The 24,300-nt window shown below is 36.4% G+C and overlaps 1 protein-coding gene across 6 annotated transcripts in view; it reads left to right on the top strand.

The window, feature by feature from the left end:
• Nucleotides 1-24,300, top strand: part of DGKB (diacylglycerol kinase beta) — a 332,216-nt gene that overhangs the window by 22,672 nt on the left and 285,244 nt on the right. For all 6 annotated transcript variants that reach the window (XM_066553994.1, XM_066554001.1, XM_066554026.1 and 3 more), the window contains exon 2: nucleotides 9,803-10,063. In XM_066553994.1, the coding sequence (XP_066410091.1) occupies nucleotides 9,994-10,063 (70 nt within the window). In that variant the 5' untranslated portion in view covers nucleotides 9,803-9,993. The remainder of the gene's footprint in view (nucleotides 1-9,802; nucleotides 10,064-24,300) is intronic.

The following is a 24,300-nucleotide window of genomic DNA, read 5'->3' as shown; positions in this document are numbered from 1 at the left end:
TGCGGATGATGAGGAAACACAAGCATCAACATTCAGCAAAGTCAGGGGAAATAGTTTCAGATTTCAAGCTGAAGTCTTACTAAGCAGGTTCAGATTTTTTTTATCCAACAACTGCCCTGTTAAGGGGAGTAGCTCACTGGAGTAAAACGATACTTCCCACGTGTTTATCCTGTGTCTCTTTTCAGATCTATATAGGTGTGGTTTATTACTGCTTCTAAGCAGGTTGTTCCCAAGTTTATCAGTCCTGTAGGAAAAAGGAAGTGGAATGTGGCAAAAGTGGGCATTTGTCTTCCCAGGCTGGTGAAGACAGGCTATGCTGTTGCCCTCAAGATGTCAGGAGGGGCAAAGTCCCACCAGTGTCCTCCCAGCATGTATTTAGCAGTCTATAGACAAAGGAAGCAAAACTCCAGCCAAATTCTGAAGGGCTATGTGTCTGTGTTCCACACCTGCAAGAGGATATCAGCTACCCTTTTCTCTCTAATAATGTGCCATAAGTTAAACTGATCTTTACATTCACTTAGCTTGAAGTTTCCCGCATCTGTTCTGAGACCTGAGCAAAGTTTTTTTTTTCTGAAAGCTTCATGTATTAGAAAATACTTCTTACTGCCCATCCCATTCTTCTCCTATCTGTAGAGAATTGTACATGAAGTTCCAGTAATTTCAGTGTCAAGGACAAATGTGTAAAAACATAAGCTAAATCTAAGGAGAATTAATTGCAACACTTAAAGAGAGAAAATAATTAGGTAGAATTCCAGAGAAAAACATGCTAGAAAAAGATAACAGAAATGCAGAGACTCTCTCAAGAGAAAAAATATATTTAAAATGCAAGCCTAATGTAAGCTAGTTCAGACTAAGGATTCCCAAGGGAAAAAGGAGAGAGGATCAACTTTTTTCCTTCTTCCCTTTAAGATGGGAAAAGCACTGAGAAACTCAAATTGACAAAAGTAAGCTTTCATATTGAAAACTGAATATCATGGAAAAAGAACACGAACTTAAATTGTATAAAACTGTAATTATGTACCTTTGTCAATTAAAAGTGAAATCAGATACCAATTTTTATTTGTTAAAAATTCCATGGGAATATTATCACTCCTTAACTACCAAGGATTCTGAGGTAAGTAGTACACTGAAGTCAGTAGGTGGAGGACATAAATATCACTGTTGCTTTCTCATACACCTCTGAAAAAAAATCAGAACAGTTAACCATGAAGATGTAGGGTTTTCCTATCTGAAAGATGGAGCAATGTGTTGAAGTCTCTACATTTTTAAGTCTGTCTGGGTGGGAAGGACAGACAGACAAACAAATGAAGGACCCTCAGTCATAAAATGCACTTCCCTCTCTGACCAGATCTTAGTGTGTAGTTCTGCAAATGCCAGTCTCTGTCTCACTTTACTGAATGGCAGTATATGAACTGCAGGGAAACCATTGAGGATATAAAAAGAGACTCAAGGTGTGTTTATGCTGTAGAAGGATGTGAGGCCAAGCTGCCTTTAAGTAATGGTTCCTGGTATTGAGAACTGTGGACCTGTGGCAGCCTGGACTTTTGCATCCCTTGGACATGTGCACAAGAAGTCAGACAGAGGTCCAGAATTTGCTCTGATGCTTGTGGTGCTAAACCAACTTGGATTTTCCCTTCTTGCCTTGTTTCAGTAAAACTGCTCTCACTCATGCTTCACTCATGCTCTTGTGCATCCCCACGTCTAGTGTCAGTATGGACACATCATCAGAGCAAATTCTAGAACATGCAAATGGCAATGCTCACTGATCCTTCACAAACCTAGATGTTATTGTCCTCTTAGAGCTGAATTTGAATGTGTCAGGAGTTTTCTGGGTGAATAGGGAATTGTATTTTGAGATACTGCTGCCACCACATCGTTTACTTCAGATGCAGATACGTGTCCTTGTAGACAACTCTTAATAGATGTCCTTTGATAACCCATTTGGTATCTCACTGTCACTGAAATTTTGTATAGTAAAGCTAATGAAGGCATACAAAGCCATTTGTAGTTGTCTAGAAGGCTCCACGCTATCCCAGTGGAGAGTGGCAGTGCCAGCTATTCATATCCCAGGACTGCAGTAATTTAATCAACTTCTCCATACAGCCCTCTCCCCAGGGGAAAAAAATAAACATGCCACATAATAGAAAACAACCTAGCATGAACTTCTCCTGTGAAATTCTTTAACCTGCCTGCTAACTTGTCTTTATTCTCTATACAGATTTTCCTATTGATTAAATCAGATTTGTATTTTCACAAGTTTTTTATGAGGAATTCCATTGCCCTGTTCCCAGTTTATTTTAAAATTACACAAAGCGTTTGAATGAGGATAGCAGTTAACAAATCTTTTCCTCTAGTGCTGTGGAACATTTTTGTCACAAGACTAAAGAACATCTCTTCAGAGGCTTATTTCCGAGCATGAAATAGGAATTTCTGCCCCAGGAAATTATGGATCATCTGAATTCTTTCCCAGTTATAAATTACGCTTTTCAGCTTTGCTCTTCTGTAATGAAATCACCCCTAGAGCACCTAAATATGGAGAGATTAATTAAATCCAACAGTTAAACAAAAAAACATCCCTGTAGTTTACTGACAACAAAAGTTAATTGTTAGGCAGAATTTAGAGATTGTGCCATGAGAGGGAATTAGAGGAAAGAGGAAGAACGTGTGGCAGATAATAGTCAAAGACCTTAACCTCTGTTTATATGTGCTCAAATACTTGTGATGCTGCTTGTGGGGAGGTCTGTGTAGATCTCATATCGAGGGAGGCGCTTCTGGAGCTAGCTTTCCTGGGGAAGATGGCAGATGCATAGTCTGGAAGGCAGAGGCTGTCCTCAGGATGTTTAATCCAGGATTTTGGAGGAGTTTCAGTGGATTTATAGAAGTAGTGGCAGGTGATGTGGAAAGAATTGTTTGAGAGACTGATTCATCCTCTCATCCGAGAGATTTATCTAGTAGACAGCCTAATGTGCTGTGTTCCAGAGAATTTATTATAGATTACATAGATATATCTATAAAATCCAGTGCTTTCTGTTCCAGATTGCTTTTCTCTATTTATTAAAGAGTATCAGTCTAAGCTTTAGTGATTCAGCCTTCTTTTAAAACTTTTAATATTGAAATAGTATGTTTTTTTAAATTCACCAATTTCAAAATCCTACCAGCTGTCTAGAAATCTTTTTGTCTGAACAATTTATTTTGTACTTCTGTCTGGGTCAATTTATTTTCTCTCTTTTTTTCTTTTACCCCTCCTCGTTTTATTATGTTTTTAATTAGTCACTTACAAAATCATAATATTATTCAATGTGATCATTTAGTCATAAAAAAGGGTTTCAAATTTTAGTAGCCTATGGAAAAATGTTCTTGTTTAGTCATAGATATAAAATATTAAGAAGGATGAGTAACTCCTCAACTTTTCCAATTTTCACTTTTTAAATCTGATTTTGTAAAATTGTTACTGAGACGTTTTTAACATTGGGAACAGTTCTTTGACTCTCACTTGGAGGAGATTTTTGAATTATGTAGTACTTCTTTCATAAGCATAAAATAAATTCCAGTGGTGTGCTTTTTTATTTTTTAGTTTGTTCAGCTGTATTATTTAAAGAAAGAAAAAAGCCTTTATATACTTCTGATGAATCAGCAAAAGTATGTTGTGGTATTTCCTTGTCCCAGATTCTCCTCAGGTTTCATTTATTTCAATATTTACTTAAGTGAAGAAAATGCTGAGAAATTTGAATATTGTTCTTCTGACTTGGTAGGTAATTAGTGTAACAACCTAGAAATAGCAAGCCTAACATTTGCAAAATTTAGGATCAATCAGAAATTGCTTTAAATGAATTCATATGATGAAGTTAAAGTACTTGGAGTACCTTAAAAGAGTGTCCTGGTTTTGGCTAGGATAGGGTTAGTTTTAAACTTAGTAGCTGGTACAGAGCTGTGTTTTGGATTTACTATGAGAATTATGCTGATAACAGAGTGTGTAGTTGTTGCTAAGTAGTGCTTACCCTAAGTCAAGGACTTTTCAGTTTCCCATGCTCTGCCAGTGAGGAGCTGCACAAGGAGCAGGGAGGGAGCATAGCCAGGGCAGCTAGCCAGAGGGATATTCCATATCATGGAATGTCATGCTGAGGGTATAAACTGGGAGGAATTGGCTGATTGCTGCTCAGGAGAGGCTGATTGCTTCTTAGGTGAGCAGCTGTATTGTGCATCACTTGTTTCTCTTAGGTTTTATTCCATACTCTCCTTTTGGTATCTCCCTTTTTTTAACATTATTTTTCTTAACAACTTTGCTTCAAGTATTAAACTGCTCTTAAATGAGTCCTAACTGTACTCAGGGATGTTGCCATCTTGCATTCTGATTGGTTTTTGTCAGTGCTCCATTTTTGTTGCTAATATTTTTCCCTGTCACAAACTGCAGTATTGGTGTAATGTTTTCAAAAAGATTCAAGTATTCTGCTTAGCATGCCACAATAGGGTTTGTGCTGCGTGTTTTCTTAGTGTTTACTGATATATTCCATATAAATAATTCAAGAAAGAGAATTTGAGTAATTGCTTCTCTGAGGAATACAGTCCATATCTTTTGTATTAAAATTTAAATGGATGCCTTTACATGTCCCAGACTAGTACACCTGGGAATAAAGTAGTCAGTAGAACAAATGTGCTTTTGAGTTGTGCTAGTCATTTCTTTAAAGGGAGATATTTTCAGCTTGGTACAGAAACTATCACTGATTTTAGTGTGTCAATGTTTATAGTTTATATTTCAGAATTGTATTAATTTACATCAGTAAACATCTCTTACTAAATTGAAGAAAAAAAAGTGTACCACTAAAAAGACTCTATACTAAATTCAGTGCAAAACAAGGGATGTTTTTATGTAAAATATGCAGTGTACAGTAGGAAAAAACTGTTGTGTTTTGTTATGTGGCTTCATTTTTTTCATTCGTGCCATTAATCCGGCAGCAATTATAAGTAATTACATTACTTCTGTATTTGAAAGTAAAGAAACCAGAATGGTGATTAGCAGATATTTTGGTAGAATATCTTGCCATCAGGCTCTTCATACTGAACTTTAAACCATGCAAATTTGGAGTATTTCTGGCAGTAGAGCCATTGTTCTCTACAAAGTGTAAAATCAATTGCAGGAACACTTAGATATGTCTTGTATACCTGTACATAATACCTACATTTCCAGGCAAGAAATTAATTACTGTTAACATGTTTTGGGTTTTTTGGAAGAACAGAAAAAATGTTCAGGCAGACTCGTAAATGTGTGTTATCTGACATGTAAAAATTCTCCTCTGGAAAATCCATTATGTCTCCCACACTGAAAATCACAGGATCTAACTAACCATGGTGAAAATGTAGGACCCCCACTAAAGGAAATACCAAGCACATTCTATACAGAAGAGTTCTTGATAGGCATAATTGCTGCAGCCTCCATAGCAATTAAGGTATAAAATATTCTATGTTATTTATTCCTATGGTTCAGGCAAAATTCATTAATCAGTTCTGTTATGGAATGCTGGAGTTTCTGTGGAAGGAAACTTGCTATAGCTTTACCCTGGGCCCCTTCACAGAGTAACTGGCAGCTGTTGGACTTGTGTGTGGGGTGGACATTATGGAAGGGCAGGTGGAAAGCAGAAGATGGCTGAGCAAGTCCAAGAGCCAGTTTCTAGGCTGTTCTAAGTGTTCCTGTTATGGTAAACAGAAATAAGTCCCTTAAGGCATGCATTAAGACGAGTGTTGTGCTTTCAGACACAGCAGTGAGGTTGGACCTCAGAGGAAGCTCTCCTGCCTTCCAAGGAGTTGTGTTGGGTTGGTTGAGAACCTGGATGTGTCTCCATGGCCGAAGTTCGAAGCTGAAATTGGTGTTGTTGATCAGTTTTGTGGGACTGATATAATTTATTTTGCCCTGAATGCTCTCCAAAAACTCTTCTTTCCTTACGGGGAGGACTGGATGAGGTGGAATGAGATTGAGTCGTGAGGTTGGCATATGGGGAATTTGCTTCTGTGGTTTTTTTCCTCCATAATATATTCATTTTTCTTTTGTCAGCCAGGCTTCTGAAGAGCAGCTGAGGATTTCGGTGGCATGGGGAATTCCTGGAAATCTAAGTTGGTTAGCAATGTTGGCTGAATGCTAAGTAATTTGATTTGTATAGTTTTTAACAAAGCTTTGCTTCCTAGTTTGGATATGTGGCCTGGTAGGAATCCTGACAGAACACTTAATAAACTCTCAAATCCATAAAGGAAAACATGTTATAAAAAGGAGAGTGAAGTTCTAAGACTTATTATAGTCAGTGGCTAGAGGAGGAAGATTTTTTTTCTAATTCTTTTTGTGATTAAATGAATGGTTTGTTAATGTCATGTTTCTAGTTTCTCTTATTTGTAAGGCCTGCTTTGTGTCTGGCTGAGAGGGCTGTGAATCTTGCCTAAGTGTATATTAACAAAATGTATGCACAAATCTGAGTTGCCCAGAATAGGTTGACCTCTTAGAGGATTGCTGGAAAGTTCCTACCTGACGTTGTATGTATTTTAACTGTATCCTGTATTGTATTCTTCAAAGAAATTTATCTGCATGAACAGGTCAGATCACTGTGTGTGATCTGTTTAGAGCTGCTGATCTATATTTTGCCTACCAAAATCACATTTGATTTTTGTTGTAGTTCAAGATTCTTTTTTTCCTATGTGATAGTATTATTGTTGATACTACTTTCCTCTTCATATACTTATCTATAAGTTTCTCACTGCATAGCCTTCCTGAAGTACTTAAAGAGCACTAAAATAATGTGTAAGGAAGTGAATTTATATTAAACACTTCTGAAAAAGATAATACAAAACAGCTAATATTTTCTTTTACAGAAATTTGGATATTTGAATAGTATATAGGTGATCTTCCAGTGTATGCCTTAACAAATAACACAAATATACATTGATGACCTTTGTCATCAACATCTGTATACTGTTTGTTTTCTTATAACCATGATATTATCTACATAAAATGAGAAAATGTCACTGTAAAAAGTACAACTGTGAAAAACTAAGTGATGCAGGGATCTTTCCTTGTTTGGGACTCTGCAGCAGAACAGGAAACTGAAGAAAGGAAGTACCTGGAAGGTTATTTTTCCTTTTGGTGAAATCTTCCCCTGTATGTGTCTATGTATTTCTGCATCACATATACTGAGGTGGAGTCACGACCTGGCTGCAGTCCAAAGACCAGTGAGCCACCCTTAGAGCACTGCCTAACTCTCCTTTCCTGTTCCCAAATTACACAGGGATTAATTAGGTTAATTAGATCCACTATGTCCCCCCACTGGCTTCCCTTTCTAAGGACAGAACTTGCATTTGAGAGTTGTCCAGAATAAAAATGTAACCTTAAATTCTGTTGTATGTTCCATGATAGCTGCTGTCTTAGGCACAAACCACATCTTCTTTCCTGTGAGCCTGCCATGTCCATACTACATTTTTTCCATTGCTGCCATCTCATTCAGGACATGTATGTTTTGTTACAACTCTGGTTCTAGGCTGTAGAGCCTGGGTGTCTGTTGTGGGGAAAGTATATCAGAATTGGTAATTTATATCTGTTTTCCCTGCTGATGAACTGTGTAGGCAACAAACTTTGTAGACAGTGGTCAACTAAACGTATTCCATATGGATGGATTCATAGGACCAGAGTGTACAGCATCATTACCTTGCTAGCTGTAGTAATTCTGGTGGTAAGCTGTTTATCACATATATGCATATTCAATAATCAAGATCAATTCTAACTTTACGGTGTTCAGCAATGTTAGTTTTTGTAGGTAATGAAGCTAATGAAGTTAAGGATGATGCAAATAGTAAAACTGGATGAAATTGTGGTAGAAAATTTTGGTTATGTTAAATCAGTTATGCAAATACAATTTTAAAAAATCAGTAAAATCAAATCAGTTGCCAAGATTATAAAAAATATATGCCTGCTTGAAGATACAAAACTGTCTTCAACACAATCTAATCAACTGCCAGAAACATCTCTAATTTGATTAAAATGAGCCAATTGACCATTGTTGTTTTTTTCTTGAGATCAGTAAAAGTATTGAGGTTCACAAGGCAGATTGATATAAATAGCACATTTAGCATTTGTATTTTCTGACCTTTTTCAGGCACTGACATTGATTCAGAGATTTGAGGGCTGATGTGCCTTGTACTTGACCAGTTTTATTCACATTAATGTTTCATTTTTCATCCCAATCTCAATGCTCCTGTTAATTTTCATTATTTTTTCAGTTATATTATACAATTATGTGATGTATTTGATCAGATTCTAGATCTTCCAACTCATCATAGTTTTTTTCTAACAGAGGAGATGAAGACCAGAGGAATTTCTTCTGGTACAAATTTTTTAAAGGCAAGACAGCTATTATTGTACTTAGACATTGCTCATGGTATAGTCCATGCATTCAAATTATTCACAATGAAAGGTCTGAGAGCAATGAAAGCTCTGGGACTGAGGTGTCGTCCTTAGTGTCTGCATGAATTTCTTTGTCCAGTGATGAGACTTGTATATATATAACAGGAGGAAAAAAAAAAACCTGTTGTCTGATTAGGTTAATGTGGGTTTTTTTTAACCCATGCTTCTGTTCCTTGTAATTTTTTTGTTTTTCCTTTCTTGTCTCATGACTCCTTTTTCTATTCTTTCCTAGCTACCAACATCTCCCTCCTTAGCACTCATTCCATTGCTGTGTTGGTCTCTTTCGGTCTGAATTTTTTTTTTTTTTTTTTTTTTTTTTTGTAATTTAACCCTTATAAATGATACATTGCTAGACATAGGAAGAGATTCCACTTGCAGTCTAAAATTAGCTTTCTAGTCTAAACTGGTCTTCTCGGCAACCTCTGTAATCAATAAAAGATAAATACCACAGAAGGCAATTCATCACATTTTAAGCTTATGTTGAAACTGGAAGGATTAATTGCTGCCTGGGCCACCTGTCTCTTTGTGATGATTAAAGGGAGCGCCTGAGATGACAATCGCAGATGAAGTACCTGGCTCTCAGATAGCTAAAATTAGAGGAAAAGCAGCCTACCTGATGTTCCAGGAGTGGTGTTGGTAATGCATTGCTGTCAGAGGGCAGAGGGTCTGTCCTACAGGGGTAGAAACTGCGTAAAATTGGGATGAGAAGGCACCCACAATTTGATTTTTTTTTCCCCCCTGAACTGATTTGTGATGGTGCCAACAGTTATATTTGATTTTCACTAGTGACCAGCAATGCTGTGATGTTCTGGAAATCAAGCCCCTACTATTTTGTTGGAATAGTTAATATTTATATAGCTCTTACGTGAACTTCTCAGCAAACTGCAGAATCTATTTTATTTTGGCATGGACAGTTAGAAGCTTCATAGCATTTCTGACAAGGCCATGAAGTGCTGAATTACAACATAACTGGGTAAAAATCCAGTTACAGCAATTCAATTTTAAAATCATAAGGAACTAAGTTTACTGATAAGATAATATCTGCTGTTTCAGTGGTTGTTGCTAAATCAGGAACATCTCCATAAAGTGTGTCCAGATACATTTGATCATAAACAGTTGATAATTTTTAATGAATTCTGAACATAAGCACTTGGAATTGAAAAAAAATAGTTTGGAAATACATATAAAACTATTTGCAGACAAATACAGTATGGAAATATTTTGAGCAAAACTGTATAGGAAAAAATATTTATTAGTTACAAGTATTCCCACAGGAAAGCTGGTATATCCTGGTATTTAATATTTTATATCTTATTCTGGTATATTTGGTATTTATGCTGTATTTAATATTTGCTCTTTTAACAGTGCTGTAACTTGCCACTGAACCAACACATTTGGAACAGTTCATAGCATCAAAAACTTCATCCACATCGACTGGTCCCATTTCAGCACTCTCCAGACACTGTGAGCTGAAGTTAAAAATCTTTATGGAGTTTATAACACCTGGGTCAAAAGGAATATTCTTCTGATACATCAGGAGGACCCTTCCTGCCACTATGACGAGCCAGGAGAAGTGGGTTAACCTTAGCCCTGGAGAGTTCTCTCAACTTCAGAAATATGCAGAATGTAAGTAATTTTAAAAATATTTCATTTTATGGCTAAATAAAAACTAAGAGTATTTTGAATGTGGAATAGAAAATTTTTGTGTTATTGATACTATTCACAGCTTAGAAAGAACAAACCCAGGTTTTACATTGATGATTCATTACTTTCAGAGACCATTGTGAAGAAAACTCTCTATTTCTCATTTTTATATGAATAATCTTGTTTGTTTGAAATTACATCACCAAATAAATAGTAAACATAATAGAGCAGTTATTTTTTTAACTCCTGAAAACATTTAGTGCTTCCTGGGAAAATATTTTGAAGTTATTTTTCTTTAATTTTTTCCAGTATCTGAATTTGAAGATTTCTAATAGACATAGAAAGTTTTGTGGTTTTTTTTTTCTATGTATTCTTATAACTTAGGCCTCAGTGCAACGTTTGCCTTCCTTGTGGGTGGAAAAAAGCATTTAAGATATTTCTTTACTTTTGGCTTCCCTTTGCTTCTCCAGCACTTCTTGCACACACAATAGTTCAGAGCCATTATTTTAGTAGAACTGTTGGTGTCAGGGAAATAGCTTGAATATGTTTGTGTTCAGGTTTCTGTGTACATTAAAGAAAAATATGTTGTCTTTTAAGCTTCCTCTGCTCCTCTGTAATGAAGAGATGCTAGTTTTTGGGAAATATGATACATTTTTGTGTAAATAGTTCAATTTCTGAGGCAGTTAGGAAAAAATGTTAATAATATATAACTTTTCGTGTATAATGCTAAAGGAATAAACCCTGGGTATGGACTTTAATTTGAATTTCTGGGCTATCCAGTTTAATTTAACTAAAGGACTAAATAACAGTATCTTTAAGTGCGTGATCTAAGACTTTAAAATGCAATTAAAAATAAAATCGTACCAATATTTTTGAATTTGATATATTTTTATGTAACATGGTAAGATACAAAAGGTTGTGACAACAGATATCTTTACTTATTACTAAATAATAATTAAATTTTATGGAATTTTGTAAAGCTTGAATATATAATTGCTTTGCTGTTTCATTGTCTTTATTGAACTTGGAAAGGCAATGAACTGAAAATAACCAAATTTCATTTGGTGACTTGGTAGAGTTTGATTCAGTTAAAAAAAATAGTATTAATAAAAACCCTAAACAACAAAAGTCCTCAGTTAAAAAAAAAATGCATTGCTCATTTTTCTCCAGCATGGAACTTTGGAAGTACCAGTGGCTCTCCTGCAGGACAGAGGGCTGATCTGGGTGTCAGAAGGTGACACTGTGAGGAGGTTTGACTTTGTGGCAGGTGTCTGCCAACAAGTGATGGTGATGAGCACCCAGCTGTGCCTTGTGCTAAGGAGTGGGTTTCACTGCAGGACTTTGGAAGAAGTAGGGAATTCATAGAGAGGTCATTTGCATTTACTCTCTGATGTGCAGGTTTGTCATTTGCTCTGCCTTTGATTGGTGTAGAGATTTTAATTAATCTTACCTAAATTGCAATATTACTTTAACTATTTAAGTTTTAACTTTCTTGAATTTTAAAAATACAGTATTTATATATTGTTTTCTTGTTTGCATCAAGCTGTAGTACTAGAGTATTAGAACAAAGGGTATAGTCTACCAAAAACCCATCTGCCTTGGATCATACTCTTAGAGGGTGCTAGTCACTTCTGCCTAATAAGATCACTGGAAATCAATATTACTTTTATACAGCTGTGGTGGGTTGATTGTGGCAGGATGCCAGTTGCTCCCCAAACTGTTCTTTCCCCTGGGTGCAGTTCTTTGTTGATTCAGAACAGATATGGTTAGCTGGTGAATGGGGTCAGGGGGTGTGCTGAGCTGCCTTGTGCTAGAACCTGTAGGAAGTTCTTAAGTACAGGGGCAATTCTGTTTCTGCTTTTCTTTGGAGCCTAAGTAAATTTGGTTAAGAAAGTCTGCTCATCCATTTTAGGCACTTCATCTGCCTATTCATGCAGGAAGTATTCTCTTTAAAAGGCATTTGCTGGTGTTTTGCATATTGACTTTTTGATCAGGAGAAAACTCGTTGTACAATTCCCTGTTTGAGCTGAATCTCCTCAGCCTAAGCTGGCTGCAGAGTGAGACAGTATTTAACTTATGTGACAGCCTCTGCTGAGGGCACAGGCACAGACCACCTCACAAGTCTGCAAGCCTTTGTTTGGATCCAGTGTAGGAAGAGTGACACTGTTCTGCTGCACAGCAATGCACACTTGGAGGAGTGAGGGATTTGGGTTTGAGTCTTTTGAGGTGGAAGCTCAGTCTGAAACTATGTCCTTGGTCTTTCCCCTATCTGGAAAGCAAGCCTGTCTTACCTCTACCTGTTTTATGAAGAAAACTTCCTGCCAAACTTTCCTGAAATCAGTCACATCTGTAAATGTTACAGTTTCCAAGAAGAACGGAGGAATGGGTCTGCACAGGTTTTAAGAGACATTAGGTGACTCTTCTTATCTTTAAGAAGAAATGGAGCTCAGGTGGCACCTACATGAGCTGCTTCTTTTGGCATCAGTTGACTTCAGTCATGCAAAGAAAATTTCAAACTATATTTAGATAGAGACTGCACAGATAATAAGTACATCCAGAGTTGAGTCATATGTGCATATATTACTCGTGTAACTCTGGACATTATAGATCCAGCTGTCTTGGACTTAGAGCATAAATTCCCTTTTTAGTCACCAAAGTAGCTGTGTGGATCTTTCACTGTATAAAGCCCTTTAAACTACTCCTGTGGATTCTAGTGCTCTTCACTTTCTGACTGAAAGACACTTTGCTCTAGTTCAGTGTAGTTCTTCTTTTTATTAATCTTCTGTGAGCTTGATGATAGTCTGTCTACTCTGACAAGTACTATTAAGCAAGGTCTGCTCCTAGCTCTGTGTGCAGCTACTGACCTTGTAATCACTTTGAGAAGTTCCTACCACGTTTTGTCTGCCTGTTTTCTTCTTCACGTAGTTATATTCAGTGCTTTATCCAACTGTACTGTTTGGTGAACCCAAACCCTGAATGCAAAATTTCTTTCTTGAATATGTAATAGCTTTTCTCAATTTCCATAAATATAACTGAACAGCAAAGGAGAATGAGTTCTCCATCATTTGTTCCTAATCAAAAATATTTCCATCTAAGCAGCACTCAGAACTTCATAGTAAGTGAATATCTTCCTGTGAATTAATCCAAGGAGTATCTGTAACTTTTTCTTACTAAATTATTTTTGAGCTCAAGTCAAGGGAATTTTATGCTTTCAATGCAGGACCCTTCTTAGTCTGACTGCATAGTAATTTGGGGCTTCAATGAATTTTTGGAATTCATTGAAGTTTAAATATTACTTAACAACAACAAAAAATATTTCTGAAGTCTAAAGAGTATATTACCTAATACTTGGCACTTTGCAGTTAATATGCATATATGTGGTTTTGGAAGAATAATTATTTCCAAAGACAGTTCCTCTATGTCCTTCTTCCCAGTCAAATTAAAAATCTCCTCTCCTCCTGTTCTGAAGATAGAACAGTAGAACATATTTTGCATTACATCTTTGCCTGGTTTTAAATTGCCTCTGAAGAATAGGTGAAAATAAAAAAAAAAAAAAACCAGGGGTAACTGGTGTGGTTGTTATATAATAGTGATATACAATAAGGTAGCCCACACTAAATCCTGAAGATTCTAGGGAAATAAATGCACTTGAGAGAAGAAAGTTTTTTTCTCCTTTAGATTTCATAATCAATGCTGGTTGTGAGAAGGGAAGGTGAAAAAAATATAGGGATTTTTCTGCAAAACACTGTCATTGCATAGAGTAAGGTAGGTACAAGATATTTCAGGCAGAAATAGTTTCTTCTAAATGATATGGTACCAGATATGTGTTTGTAAGTTGTATGGGGAGCAGCTGAGGGAGCTGGGGTGGTTTAGCCTGGAGGAAAGGAGGCCCAGAGGTGACTTTATCACTCCCTTCAGCTTCTTGAAAGGAGATCGTAGTCAGGTGAGGGTTGCCCTTTTCTCCCAGGCAATCAGCAACAGAGTCAATAGGACAAAAGCTTACAAGTCTCAAGCTGCACCAGGGAAGGTTCAGGTTGGACATCAGGTTTTCCTCCAGGGAAGGGTTGTTAAACACTGGAACAGACTCCCCCGGGCAGTAGTGGAATAACAAGTATATCCAGAGTTGAGTCATATGTGCATCTATAACTGGAAGTGTTCAAGGAATGAATGGATGTGCCATGGTCTGGTTGACATGGTGGTGATGAGTCAAAGATGGGACTTGATGATCTTGAGATCTTTTTCAACCTAAATGATTCTGTGATTCACTGATATTTGACATTCTGTACTACTCCAAACAGGAACCTGAACTGTAAGGGCAGTAGAGAGAAGCAATATAAATAGCTTCATTGTGATTATTATCTGTATGGTAAATTGGATTAGTTTGGACAAGGTTTTTTTTAATCCTTTTTATTAAATGAATTTTGTATCTCCTTTTTATTAAACAAAGTTTTACGGCTGTTGTAGTCCAAATTATATATTAAAAGGAGCTTAGAGGATCCTTCTCCAAAAGCAAAAGTAGAAATATTGAACGGATTTGAAACAGTTAAGACTATTTCATGAGTCAGCTAAGCATTAAAAAAGGAAAAAAAAAAAGGAAAAAAAGAAGGAAGTTCTTCCCTCAGTAGGTGGAGAAAAAGACCTCTGAGCTCTGGCAGCAAATGCACTCTGGGGAAATAGCTTGGTTTTGTGTCGTGCTTTTGAGTTTGTCAACAAAATGTGCCCTGAGGAAAAGCCTGAAGAAAAAACTTTTTTGCAAAACTTTTGGCAGTGATTTTTTCCCAGGCTGGTGGAGTCTTGAGCAGACTGTCACAGACTGAAGATAGAAATAGATGTTGGAGTGCTACTGAAATGACTGTGAGAACAGAAACAGCATCAGCAGCTGCAGCATCTTTTGATGTAGCATCAATAGCTACTGCAAGAACTAGACAGTGAAACAATTTTGTAGGGGAACAGGAAGGAGGAATTTGTGAAAAAGATCACTGAAGAAAAATGGGAAGGTCAGCAAAAGTTTAGGTTCACAGTTAAGTTGTCAGAGACTCTTTAGTGGGTTTGACTCTGTGTTCCTCACAGAGGGAAGGATTATCTTTTACAATGGGTATAAATGATAACATGCAGGGAACTTCATATATGTGGTGGCTGGTTACCAGCAGCTATGGGCCATTACACAATCCCACAGAGGATTCCAGGCTTCTAGTGCCACATGGAATTGGGCTAATTCTAATGAGGGAAAGGACCTCATCAAATACAATTTGATAAAACCAGCTATTTTTGACTGTGTGGCAAATGGAGAGAGAATGTCACTGGTGATTACTGAAAATAGTTTTACCCCAAGTATTGGATTTTAGGATTATAGTGTTTCTGCTGCTATTAATAAAGATGGAGGTTCTCAAAAAGTTTTGACAGAATCTGTTAGACTGGATGAAAGGTGGAGTCTGCCAGGTCTGCCTGTACAGTATCCCATGCGCTTGGGAGAGCTTCATGGAGAAGGATAATGGGTCTAGTCAGAGATCCAGCCTTGGCATGCAAGGGCTGTTGGGGGTAGAATGGCCAGAAAAAGGGACCAGTTGATAATTTGTAGAGTCTGAATCCTTTCCCTAAATCTTTGATTTGGATCTAAAAATCTAAGTAGGAGAAAATGGAGTGGAGAAAACTACTCAGTGGTTTGGTGGGACACTTACTTTAGTTCTCCTGAGAGGTGAGCTATGCAGATGGATATAACACTGTAAGTTGTTGTTTTTTTTCTCCTGAGAGGAGAACTATGCAGATGGATATAACACTGTAAGTTGTTTTTTTTTTTCAGATCTGTGAATTTAAATCCTTTGTACACATTCCTGTGTTGCACCAATTTAGAGAAAATGGATTAGGAGTGTTACATATTATTTATTTAATCTCTAGTTAAATTTACTCTTAAAAAGCCCTGAACTCTGTCCAAAGGAAGGCTGTTACATACAGTCTTCACTAATGAGGATATTAGATCCAACTTTGACTTGTGTTAGACTGAAATCCAGAATACAGAAGGTACAAAGTTATGAATTTCTTTTTCATTTAACCATTCATAATTGAGACTTAACCTCTGAAGGTGATACCATAGATAAAATTGTTGTGGGAGATTGAAAGCTGGGCACCAATATAATCTGCAGAAATATTAGTGGATTTCTTTCCTTTCTCTAACGAGGATTTCTCTTTTAAAGAGAATGTAAGATAGGAATGATGAGTTGAGCATTTCTGAAGAAAAAAAAGCTGATAAACATGCAATAATACAATATGGTCTGGATCTTTGAGGTGGGCGTTCTAATTAGATAAAATGCTTAGTATTTCTGCCATGATAAATGCCTAGTGGTGACTAGCAGTTGTGTTTTTAACCAAACAGAAGCTGATCAATTCTCCAGTTAGCCTGTCAGTGGTAACAGTATTGTACTGACTCTGTTCATGATTGTGAGTAAGGAGGAGCCTGTTTATGTCTGTCAGGTGGGACACTCGTGTATGCAGAGCTTTTTTCTTGTGTTCCACTGCTTCCACTGAAGAAGGGCATCCAACTTGTTTCAGGTATGAACTATTTAGGGAAAGGAACAATGTAGAAGGGTTCTGAATGCTTTGCTTTGGTTAAAGGGACTATGAAATTCTTCAGGAGTTTCTTTTATTTTGTGACAAAGATGCACTTAAGTGCATTTTTCTCCCTCTCAGGCTGCTATATGTTCTAGTTTGAAGCATTCTTTTAGGAAATACTGGCTTTTGTAGAACCTTAAATGATACATAGTAACAGCACAAAGTATCACAATGAGTGACTTGGAGTATCTTATTACAGTATTATGTTCATGTCTTAGCTAATTACAGGGATCCTCTCCTGTCTTTTAACGGTAAGAAACTTCATATGTCAGCAGCAGGGAGACATGTTTTAAGAGCAGGAAATAGTGAATTTATAATTGTTACTATCAGCTGGCAAAACTGGGACAAATCTCCTGTTTATAAATCCCCCAGAATCATAGAATTGTAAAGGCTGGAAAAGACTCTCTTCCTCTGCAGAACAGAAGATGCTCTTGGAGTATCTGATTTGTTCAAGAGTTGCAATTAAAGGGATTATAGTCAGCAAAATTCAAAACTAGTGTTGCTTCTGTGTGCTGTTGACTGGAGACTGCTAACAAGAGATCATATATCATAACATGAAGAGACTTAATTTAACAAAAGCAGAGAAGGCAGTAGGCTCTTAGTGTAAACCTGTATTTCAAAGATTTTGAAAAAGGATGACAAATTGGTCCAGAGTTGGATCAGCTCAATGCAGTACCAGCTGTTTTTAGCATTAATTTCCTTCCTAAAGAGTTGCCTCTGGTTCCTGAATAATTGATTGGTAGGATCAAAATTATGATGGCTCCAAAAATTGTAACTTTCATTTAGGGGTAATGAAAGTATTAGGAAGCAAATGGTCTCAGTTGTGCTAAGACTAACACACTTGATATGTCTATTTTAGGAAAGTTAGTGGAAGTGTCAAAGCTGTATATCTGTTTGGGTCTCATATGGAAGAAATGTTAAAGGAATTGAAGAAGGAAAAAAGTTGATTCAGGCTGTTCGATAGTACCAAGTTGCATTGATCGCAGAATCCAGAGAGGAAGTTCTGTTAGAAAAGGCTGTCATTATTACAAACATCATTTGTGCATGGAGAGGCACTGGAGATGCTTTCTGGCTGATGAATAGGACACTGTCCCATCATCAAAAGCATTTGGTGGTCTCACTACAAGATGATAATTTACCTGCAGCCTTCTTGCACACTGGCTTCATCTGGGAGTGAGGAAGGAACAGCAATTGCAGCATCTGGAGAAGACTGCAAGGTTTGCTCAGTCTTGCTGAGTCGTGAAACACAGTAGTTCGATACAGATGTTGAATTTATTGTGCTGAGACTGGACATGGTTAGGCCTTTATTTTCAGGAAAATCATATTATTTTCTAGATTATGCTGCTAAGTTTCCGGTGTTTCTGCTGAGGGCACAGTGGCTGTTTCAGTACCTGAGGAAGATTAAGTTTGTCAGAACTCTAGCACTGCCAATAGGATCAGGGCCTGTGTTAACTCTTAGACATACAGATTATTATTTAATGGTTCTTAAATAATACAGTTTTAATAGAAGAAAATTATGAGAAAGTCTTCAGGGTAAAAGTTAATGACTTTGCATTTCCATTTTCAAGGTATCGTTGCAAGAAGCAAGTGTAAAGAATTCTAACAAAGTCCAAAACAGAAACACTTGTTAACAGAATCACAGAATGGATAAATAAGGCTGAACAGGGCTGGGTCCCTTAATCTTGTAAGAAGTGTTTTCAGGTTTCTGTGGCTAAGGGTTTTGTGATATGCGGTAGCTAGTAGCTGGTCTTTGAGTTCTGAAAGGCAAATAGTGTCATCTCAGCTTGCTCCTTATTTTCTTGGTTAAAAATAATGACATTTTCTGGAATTGAAGCTGCTTAGGTACATGGTGCCAGTCAGTAACACCTGGTGTTGCAGCATCAGCTGTTACTGGTGTTGAACGTATATTGCATCTATTACAGATCTGACATCTGGTCATCAAATTACTGAATGTCTATTTATACACTGTAAAATATGTAAACATTGATTATGCCTTTGTTATATTTCCTGTGTTTCTATGTATCTTCCATATTCCTTTTGCTTTGTTGTTTGGTTGTTTCTATGGACATTTGCATGTAAGCAGTAAGAAGCTTTTGTTTCTTACGAGTTCATCTGTTCCTGTTGCTAATTGTTATTATAAAGATTTGGGGGATAATTCAATTGGTTGCTGTGGAAATGAGCCTGATGTCACAAACAGAGAGTTACAGTTCACCAAGCCTTTAAGAAACAAAATGAAGGAAGAATGGGCTAATTGGAGAGCCATGTGACTGTAGCAGAATCTCAGCTCTTATTAAAAGTATGTATTTTTAGTCACTGTGTTTCTATAGAAGAGCTGGAAAGTAATTCAAATGGTGACAATCCATGACTCATCAGACAAACTGAAAAAACAGAGCTCTGAGAGAAAGGATGATCCCACTTCACCTTCATCAGATTCACACTCAATAAACCAGTAACACATGGTAGGTCCCTTAAGCAAAGCCTCATATGCTTGAAGAGAGAAGGGGAAAGCTGCTTGTCCAACTTATCTACTGAAAAAATGTACTTTGCTATTAGCTTTACCACTTCTGCTGTTCTGCCTCTCCTGGCTTTCTGAGGAAAGGAGAGCCAGACCTGCCTTTCTTGTTCCTCTTGAAAACAGAAAATAGGTGGGTCTTGATGGTTCAAATCGAGAGTCAGAGGTGTCTGAAGAAGAGGGGACTTTGGGCTGTCAGATAGTGTCAGGAGACTTTCCTCCATCTGCCATTAATTGGGGTGAAGGGCCCTGGATTGCCTTCCTCTCTGTTGTTTTCTACCAGTTAAAAGAAACAAAAAATTAAAATGTGCCCATAATTACATATGTTTTCATTGTGTTTTTAGGCACTAAAAATATATTGCTTTTTGTGTGGCTCTGGAACATTTTTAGTGGATGCTATGCAGTGTCACTGCATAGTTTTGTTGGCTGCATTGCAGAACTGAATGGCTTTTTGAGGACATTACATATTGCTAAATTTGTCTTTAGAACTGTCCAGATTTTGTGTGGGTCATAATTTTATTAAAACCAGTACAGAATATGGACAAAAGAATTTGTGATTAAATTCCAATGTGAATTGCTTTTGTATTAATTCTGAAAATAGGAATGCTTGATTTTATTTTAAACATAGAAGTTACAAATAGGTTTTGTAATTGCAGATGATCCTGCCTTGGAACAGGGGTTCTGCTAGATAGTCTGGAGAGATCCTTCCAACCCTAACAATTCTGTGATTCTGATATCGAGACACTCGAATTAATGGTAGCAGTAATAATAGAGATAAAGAGTTTGTTTTGAAGAATGTATTTCCTAGAATTAAGTTGCCTAGTAAATACATGTTTTCATTCATGAAGGCATACTGAAGAGCTTTAAAATGCTTTGTTAACTGTTGTTTCTTTGTTGTTAGTTCTGGTTGTGTTGTTTGTGTTTTGATTTCTCTTTGTTAGTTTTTGTTTAAGTAGAATGCTGTTTCTACTTTTAGTATGTTCTTCATAGTTTGAAATTCACTACAGAGATGGAACAGACTCCAATATCCTTGCCTGTATCAACATAAACACTTTGGCAATCCTTGTAACTGCTTTGAAAGAATGCATAGGCTGTGTATTTGTTAAGTGCCTATAGATAGTCCTAGTTGAAATGAATGGAAGGAAATAGTGAAAATTTTATAGAAGTTTATAAGATGGAGAGATGGTTCATGTACTAAGTATATGTCTGAATTCTTTGTTGAATAGTGGCACTTCAGTACTGGACAGGCTTTAAGAGTTTGATAAATTGCTGAAATTATACTAGAGATGGTGAAAGCACATTGAAGAGATATGAAGAAAATGAGTGACAAGTGTTCATGGGATAAAAAAATATAAAAGTCTGAAAGGTAAAAATTATTTTAAAATGTAAAAAAGAAGACGTGGAAAACAAAGCAAAACAAATGGCTTCAAATAAAGTTGGAGTCTACCAAGTTTTGTTAGACCAAAATTTGTGTATCTGTGCCATTTTTACAGCCCATAGGTAGTGCTATGAGCAATGTAAGAAAACAGAGAACAAATGTTAGGAATAGCTTGTTAGGACAAAATCAAAGTTGGCTTTTAGAGAAACCGAGCAGCAGACAGGAGCCCAAATAGAACTTAGTACCTAAAACTGAATGTTTGGAAAATTTTGATTTACATTTGCTGTTTGATTATGAAAAATAATAATACTACTGAACAAACATAATCATGAAATTGACAGAAAATAGCTGCAGGAGAAGGAAAAGAATTCACACCAAACCTTGGTGGCTAGCCAGAGTTTATCTTGTAAAAATGATTTAAATTACTTTATGATAATTATTTTTTATTCTGTAGAAGGCCCTCTATAAGTTTTTCAACATAAATTCTTCATTATTAAAATCTGTGAAGATGTATACAGACACTATTATTTTTGATTTGATAGCTTGAGTACTTATTTAGCTAATTTTGGGTGAGGCTGAATCCAAGCAAGTACTCACTCTGGAGTTTGAAAAAAGCCAATTACAGTCCCTTTGGAGGTTCTCTTATTATGGAATAAATCAGAAATGGCTGTTGATTCAGATTTGTTTTAGTAGATAAGAAGTTAGTTTAGGAACTGGCTAATACTTAGAGAAGTAATGACTCATTTCATATGCTTTAAGTATGGAACCACATTTCTGTATTTTGTTTCAGACACACTGAACATTGTCACCTTGTTTGTCAAGTCCAGGCTCGCTGTTTTATCTATGGTCTAACATGTGATACCTTCAAAAAAGATCATGCTGTTAAAGATACATGACATTATGATGTAAATTTAAATGCTCTGGACTTTGAGCTCTGGGAGTTTAAGGGATTCACAGAAGGAGTGTCAATTAAGTTGTCCCAAATGGTACAAAAGCAGATTCTGAAGTGCTTCCCAGTGTATGTGCTTAAATCACAGCATGCACTGCAGTTCGTCTGGATTAGTTTCAAGAACAAGTGTCAGAGTAGCTGTTCCTTCTAATAGCAATCTTGAGATGTAAAGACTGACACTGTATGAGGACTACTGAACTGCTCTTCAAACTACAAACTCTTCAAGGCAGACTGTACTCTTCTTCAAACTACAAACTCTTCAAGGCAGACTGTACTCTTAAGATAAGTACTTTGTAGCTCTGTGTAGATGTTGCAGCTTAAAGTTATCCAGTTTTACATTTTTAAAAAAAACCTGAGTAAGTTTACATTGAATCTCAGGGTTTTTCTACCAGTAACACATTTCAGAAGAGCTTGGTTTTCTTTTTTTTTTTCTGTTTCCCCTTCTTTTTTTTTTTTTTTATCCCTACTTTATCTATCCGCACAGCCTGTGTAGCATGTTTAGCTAGCAGCACCTTCTCAAACCCTTAAACAAAAGAAAGAAAAAATACCCAAGCAAATCTACCTCTACAGCTTGGCATCTCTATAGTTTAGCATCCTATCCCTGGGAGGCATGCATCTCTAAAATTTTGTAAGTGTTCCAGGCACAAATGTGTCAGTCTTTATTCAGGGTATATCTGGACATAAAAAGTAAATCTAAATCTTGTATAATTATGCTGAGTGGGTTATAATCACATCTCCATTTAGTTATTTTAGGGGAAACTAGTGATAAATATGGTCTCTGCACTACAGTAAGTCTTCGGCTTGAAACTGAGGTAGACCTCATCAAGTGTGTATCTAGTGAATAAAAAAGCTGTGTAAACTGCTCTGAATAGCTTGGGTTAATGAGTAAGGAATATGTCATGTTACTGCATTTTTGTTATGTTAAATTTGCTGGTTGCACTTCAGGTTTTGTGCTGGAAATTGTTATTTAGGGTAAGAAATGGCATCATTTACTTGGATGGGAATGCCCACCTGTATGTTCAGCAAGTTGTTCTGTCCCGTGCAGAAAGAATTTGTCATGTCCTGTTTTTGAAAGGATTTTCATGTCCTGTTTTTCCATCCGGGAGTTACAATACCCAGGCATATGCAAGAGCTCTTTTCATATGGATTTGCTCTTCATGCTCCCAGTGATAGAAAAGTTGTGTTCTCTTGCTGCTGTATGCTACACATGTAGTGCTAAAGAGTAGAGGTGTTCTTGGGAAAAATTGTTAGAGTTTTTAATTGTGATTAATCCTGTATATAGCAGCAGATGAGTGTTGTAAGTTCTTCTCTTATTCAGGCCAATAATGCATAACTATGAACTTATTTCTAATAGCATTCTAATATTTTTATATCAAGCCTCTTACAGACCTCCTACTCATACAACTATCTTTCAAAAAAGAGAATGATAATAGTGAAAAGAAACCCATATACCACAGTTGTCAGGTTTAGTTTGAAAGAATTGATCATCTGCTTTCTTTTAGAGACTGTGAAGCATCTCTGGGGATTTAATTTCTGCATTGTTTTACTAAATGTCTATGTTAAACTGTGCAGTCCTTTCTCCGAAGGACTCTCTCAATGCCCTTTTCTGTTTTATGAAGTGGAGATTCCACCTCATTTTCTTTCTCCTTTTCTGAAAGGGAATGAAATTGTTTCCCATTTCTTCCATCTGTTTCATTTATTCACAGTAATTATTGGCTTATATTGACTAAACAGGTGGAAGAAATAGAAAATTGTTTCCTCCCTTTTACAAAAGGAGAATAAAGTCCATTATCATAGCAGATGTTTGTTTCCACTATGGGTTTATTTTTGTAATAGATTCTTAGTGTTAAAATTATGCAGGAAATCAGTCTTGTCCTAATCTTTTGTGAACACTTGACAGGAGAGATTCCCACTTTCATTGATAGACTTAATATAAATAGTAGTCTTCCATATAATTCAGAAAAAAATATTTTCTTTGCATATGTATTCTAGAGTTGTGTTTTGTTTTCTCCCCCATTTATCATATATAGTCTTAGATGAAAGTCTAGTAGCTTATGTTGCACAGCTTTAGTGACTGATGAGCTTTGTAAAGGTTGCCAGAATTTGGCCAGCCCTTGCCAAATGACCATGACTAGGTAGCTTTGGAGCTTGCTATCAGAACTGAGATTTTTCAAACTGCTTTTTTGATTGGCATTCAGTTGCATTTGAAATTTTATTCATTAATATTGTTGAACTAGTAACTCTTAATAGTCATTTTAGGGGAAGGTAGAGTGTTCTGCTATGTTTTCCTCTTGCAGGTCTCAAAATTCAAATGGCATCTTAAAGCTTGTAAGCAATTTTTAGGAGCCTGCTTTTTGAGTTATGAAAAAAGTGAGAAAATCAATTTTAAATCTTCCCGACCACAAAAATTACATTTTGTTTTAACAATGTTAATTTGTGCAGTTTATGCATCACTGTTTTCTATGAAATTAATCCATTATCAGCATTTCTTATAAAAAGATCTTTACATTTAATTTCATCAAGCTTTGTCTGTTTTTAACCATAATGAGAACATAGTAGATTTTTAAAATTACATTAAACCTTTGCCTTAAAAGATTAGGCAGATCAAGTATAAACATGGAGAGAATGAACAAGGAGGCAGATAAGATTTTTTTTAAAGTTATTTTGAATAAATAATAAATATGCATTATTTTTATTGTGAGTACATAGCCATCAGAAATAAAGGATAAGCAGTTAGGAGGCAGTGGTGAAAAATGGGGCAATTATCATCAGAG

This window comes from Molothrus aeneus, chromosome 1 (assembly GCF_037042795.1).
Source record: "Molothrus aeneus isolate 106 chromosome 1, BPBGC_Maene_1.0, whole genome shotgun sequence".
Lineage (NCBI taxonomy): Eukaryota > Metazoa > Chordata > Aves > Passeriformes > Icteridae > Molothrus > Molothrus aeneus.
Note: the sequence above shows the minus strand (reverse complement) of the source record. Positions and strands in the feature narration are given on the sequence as shown.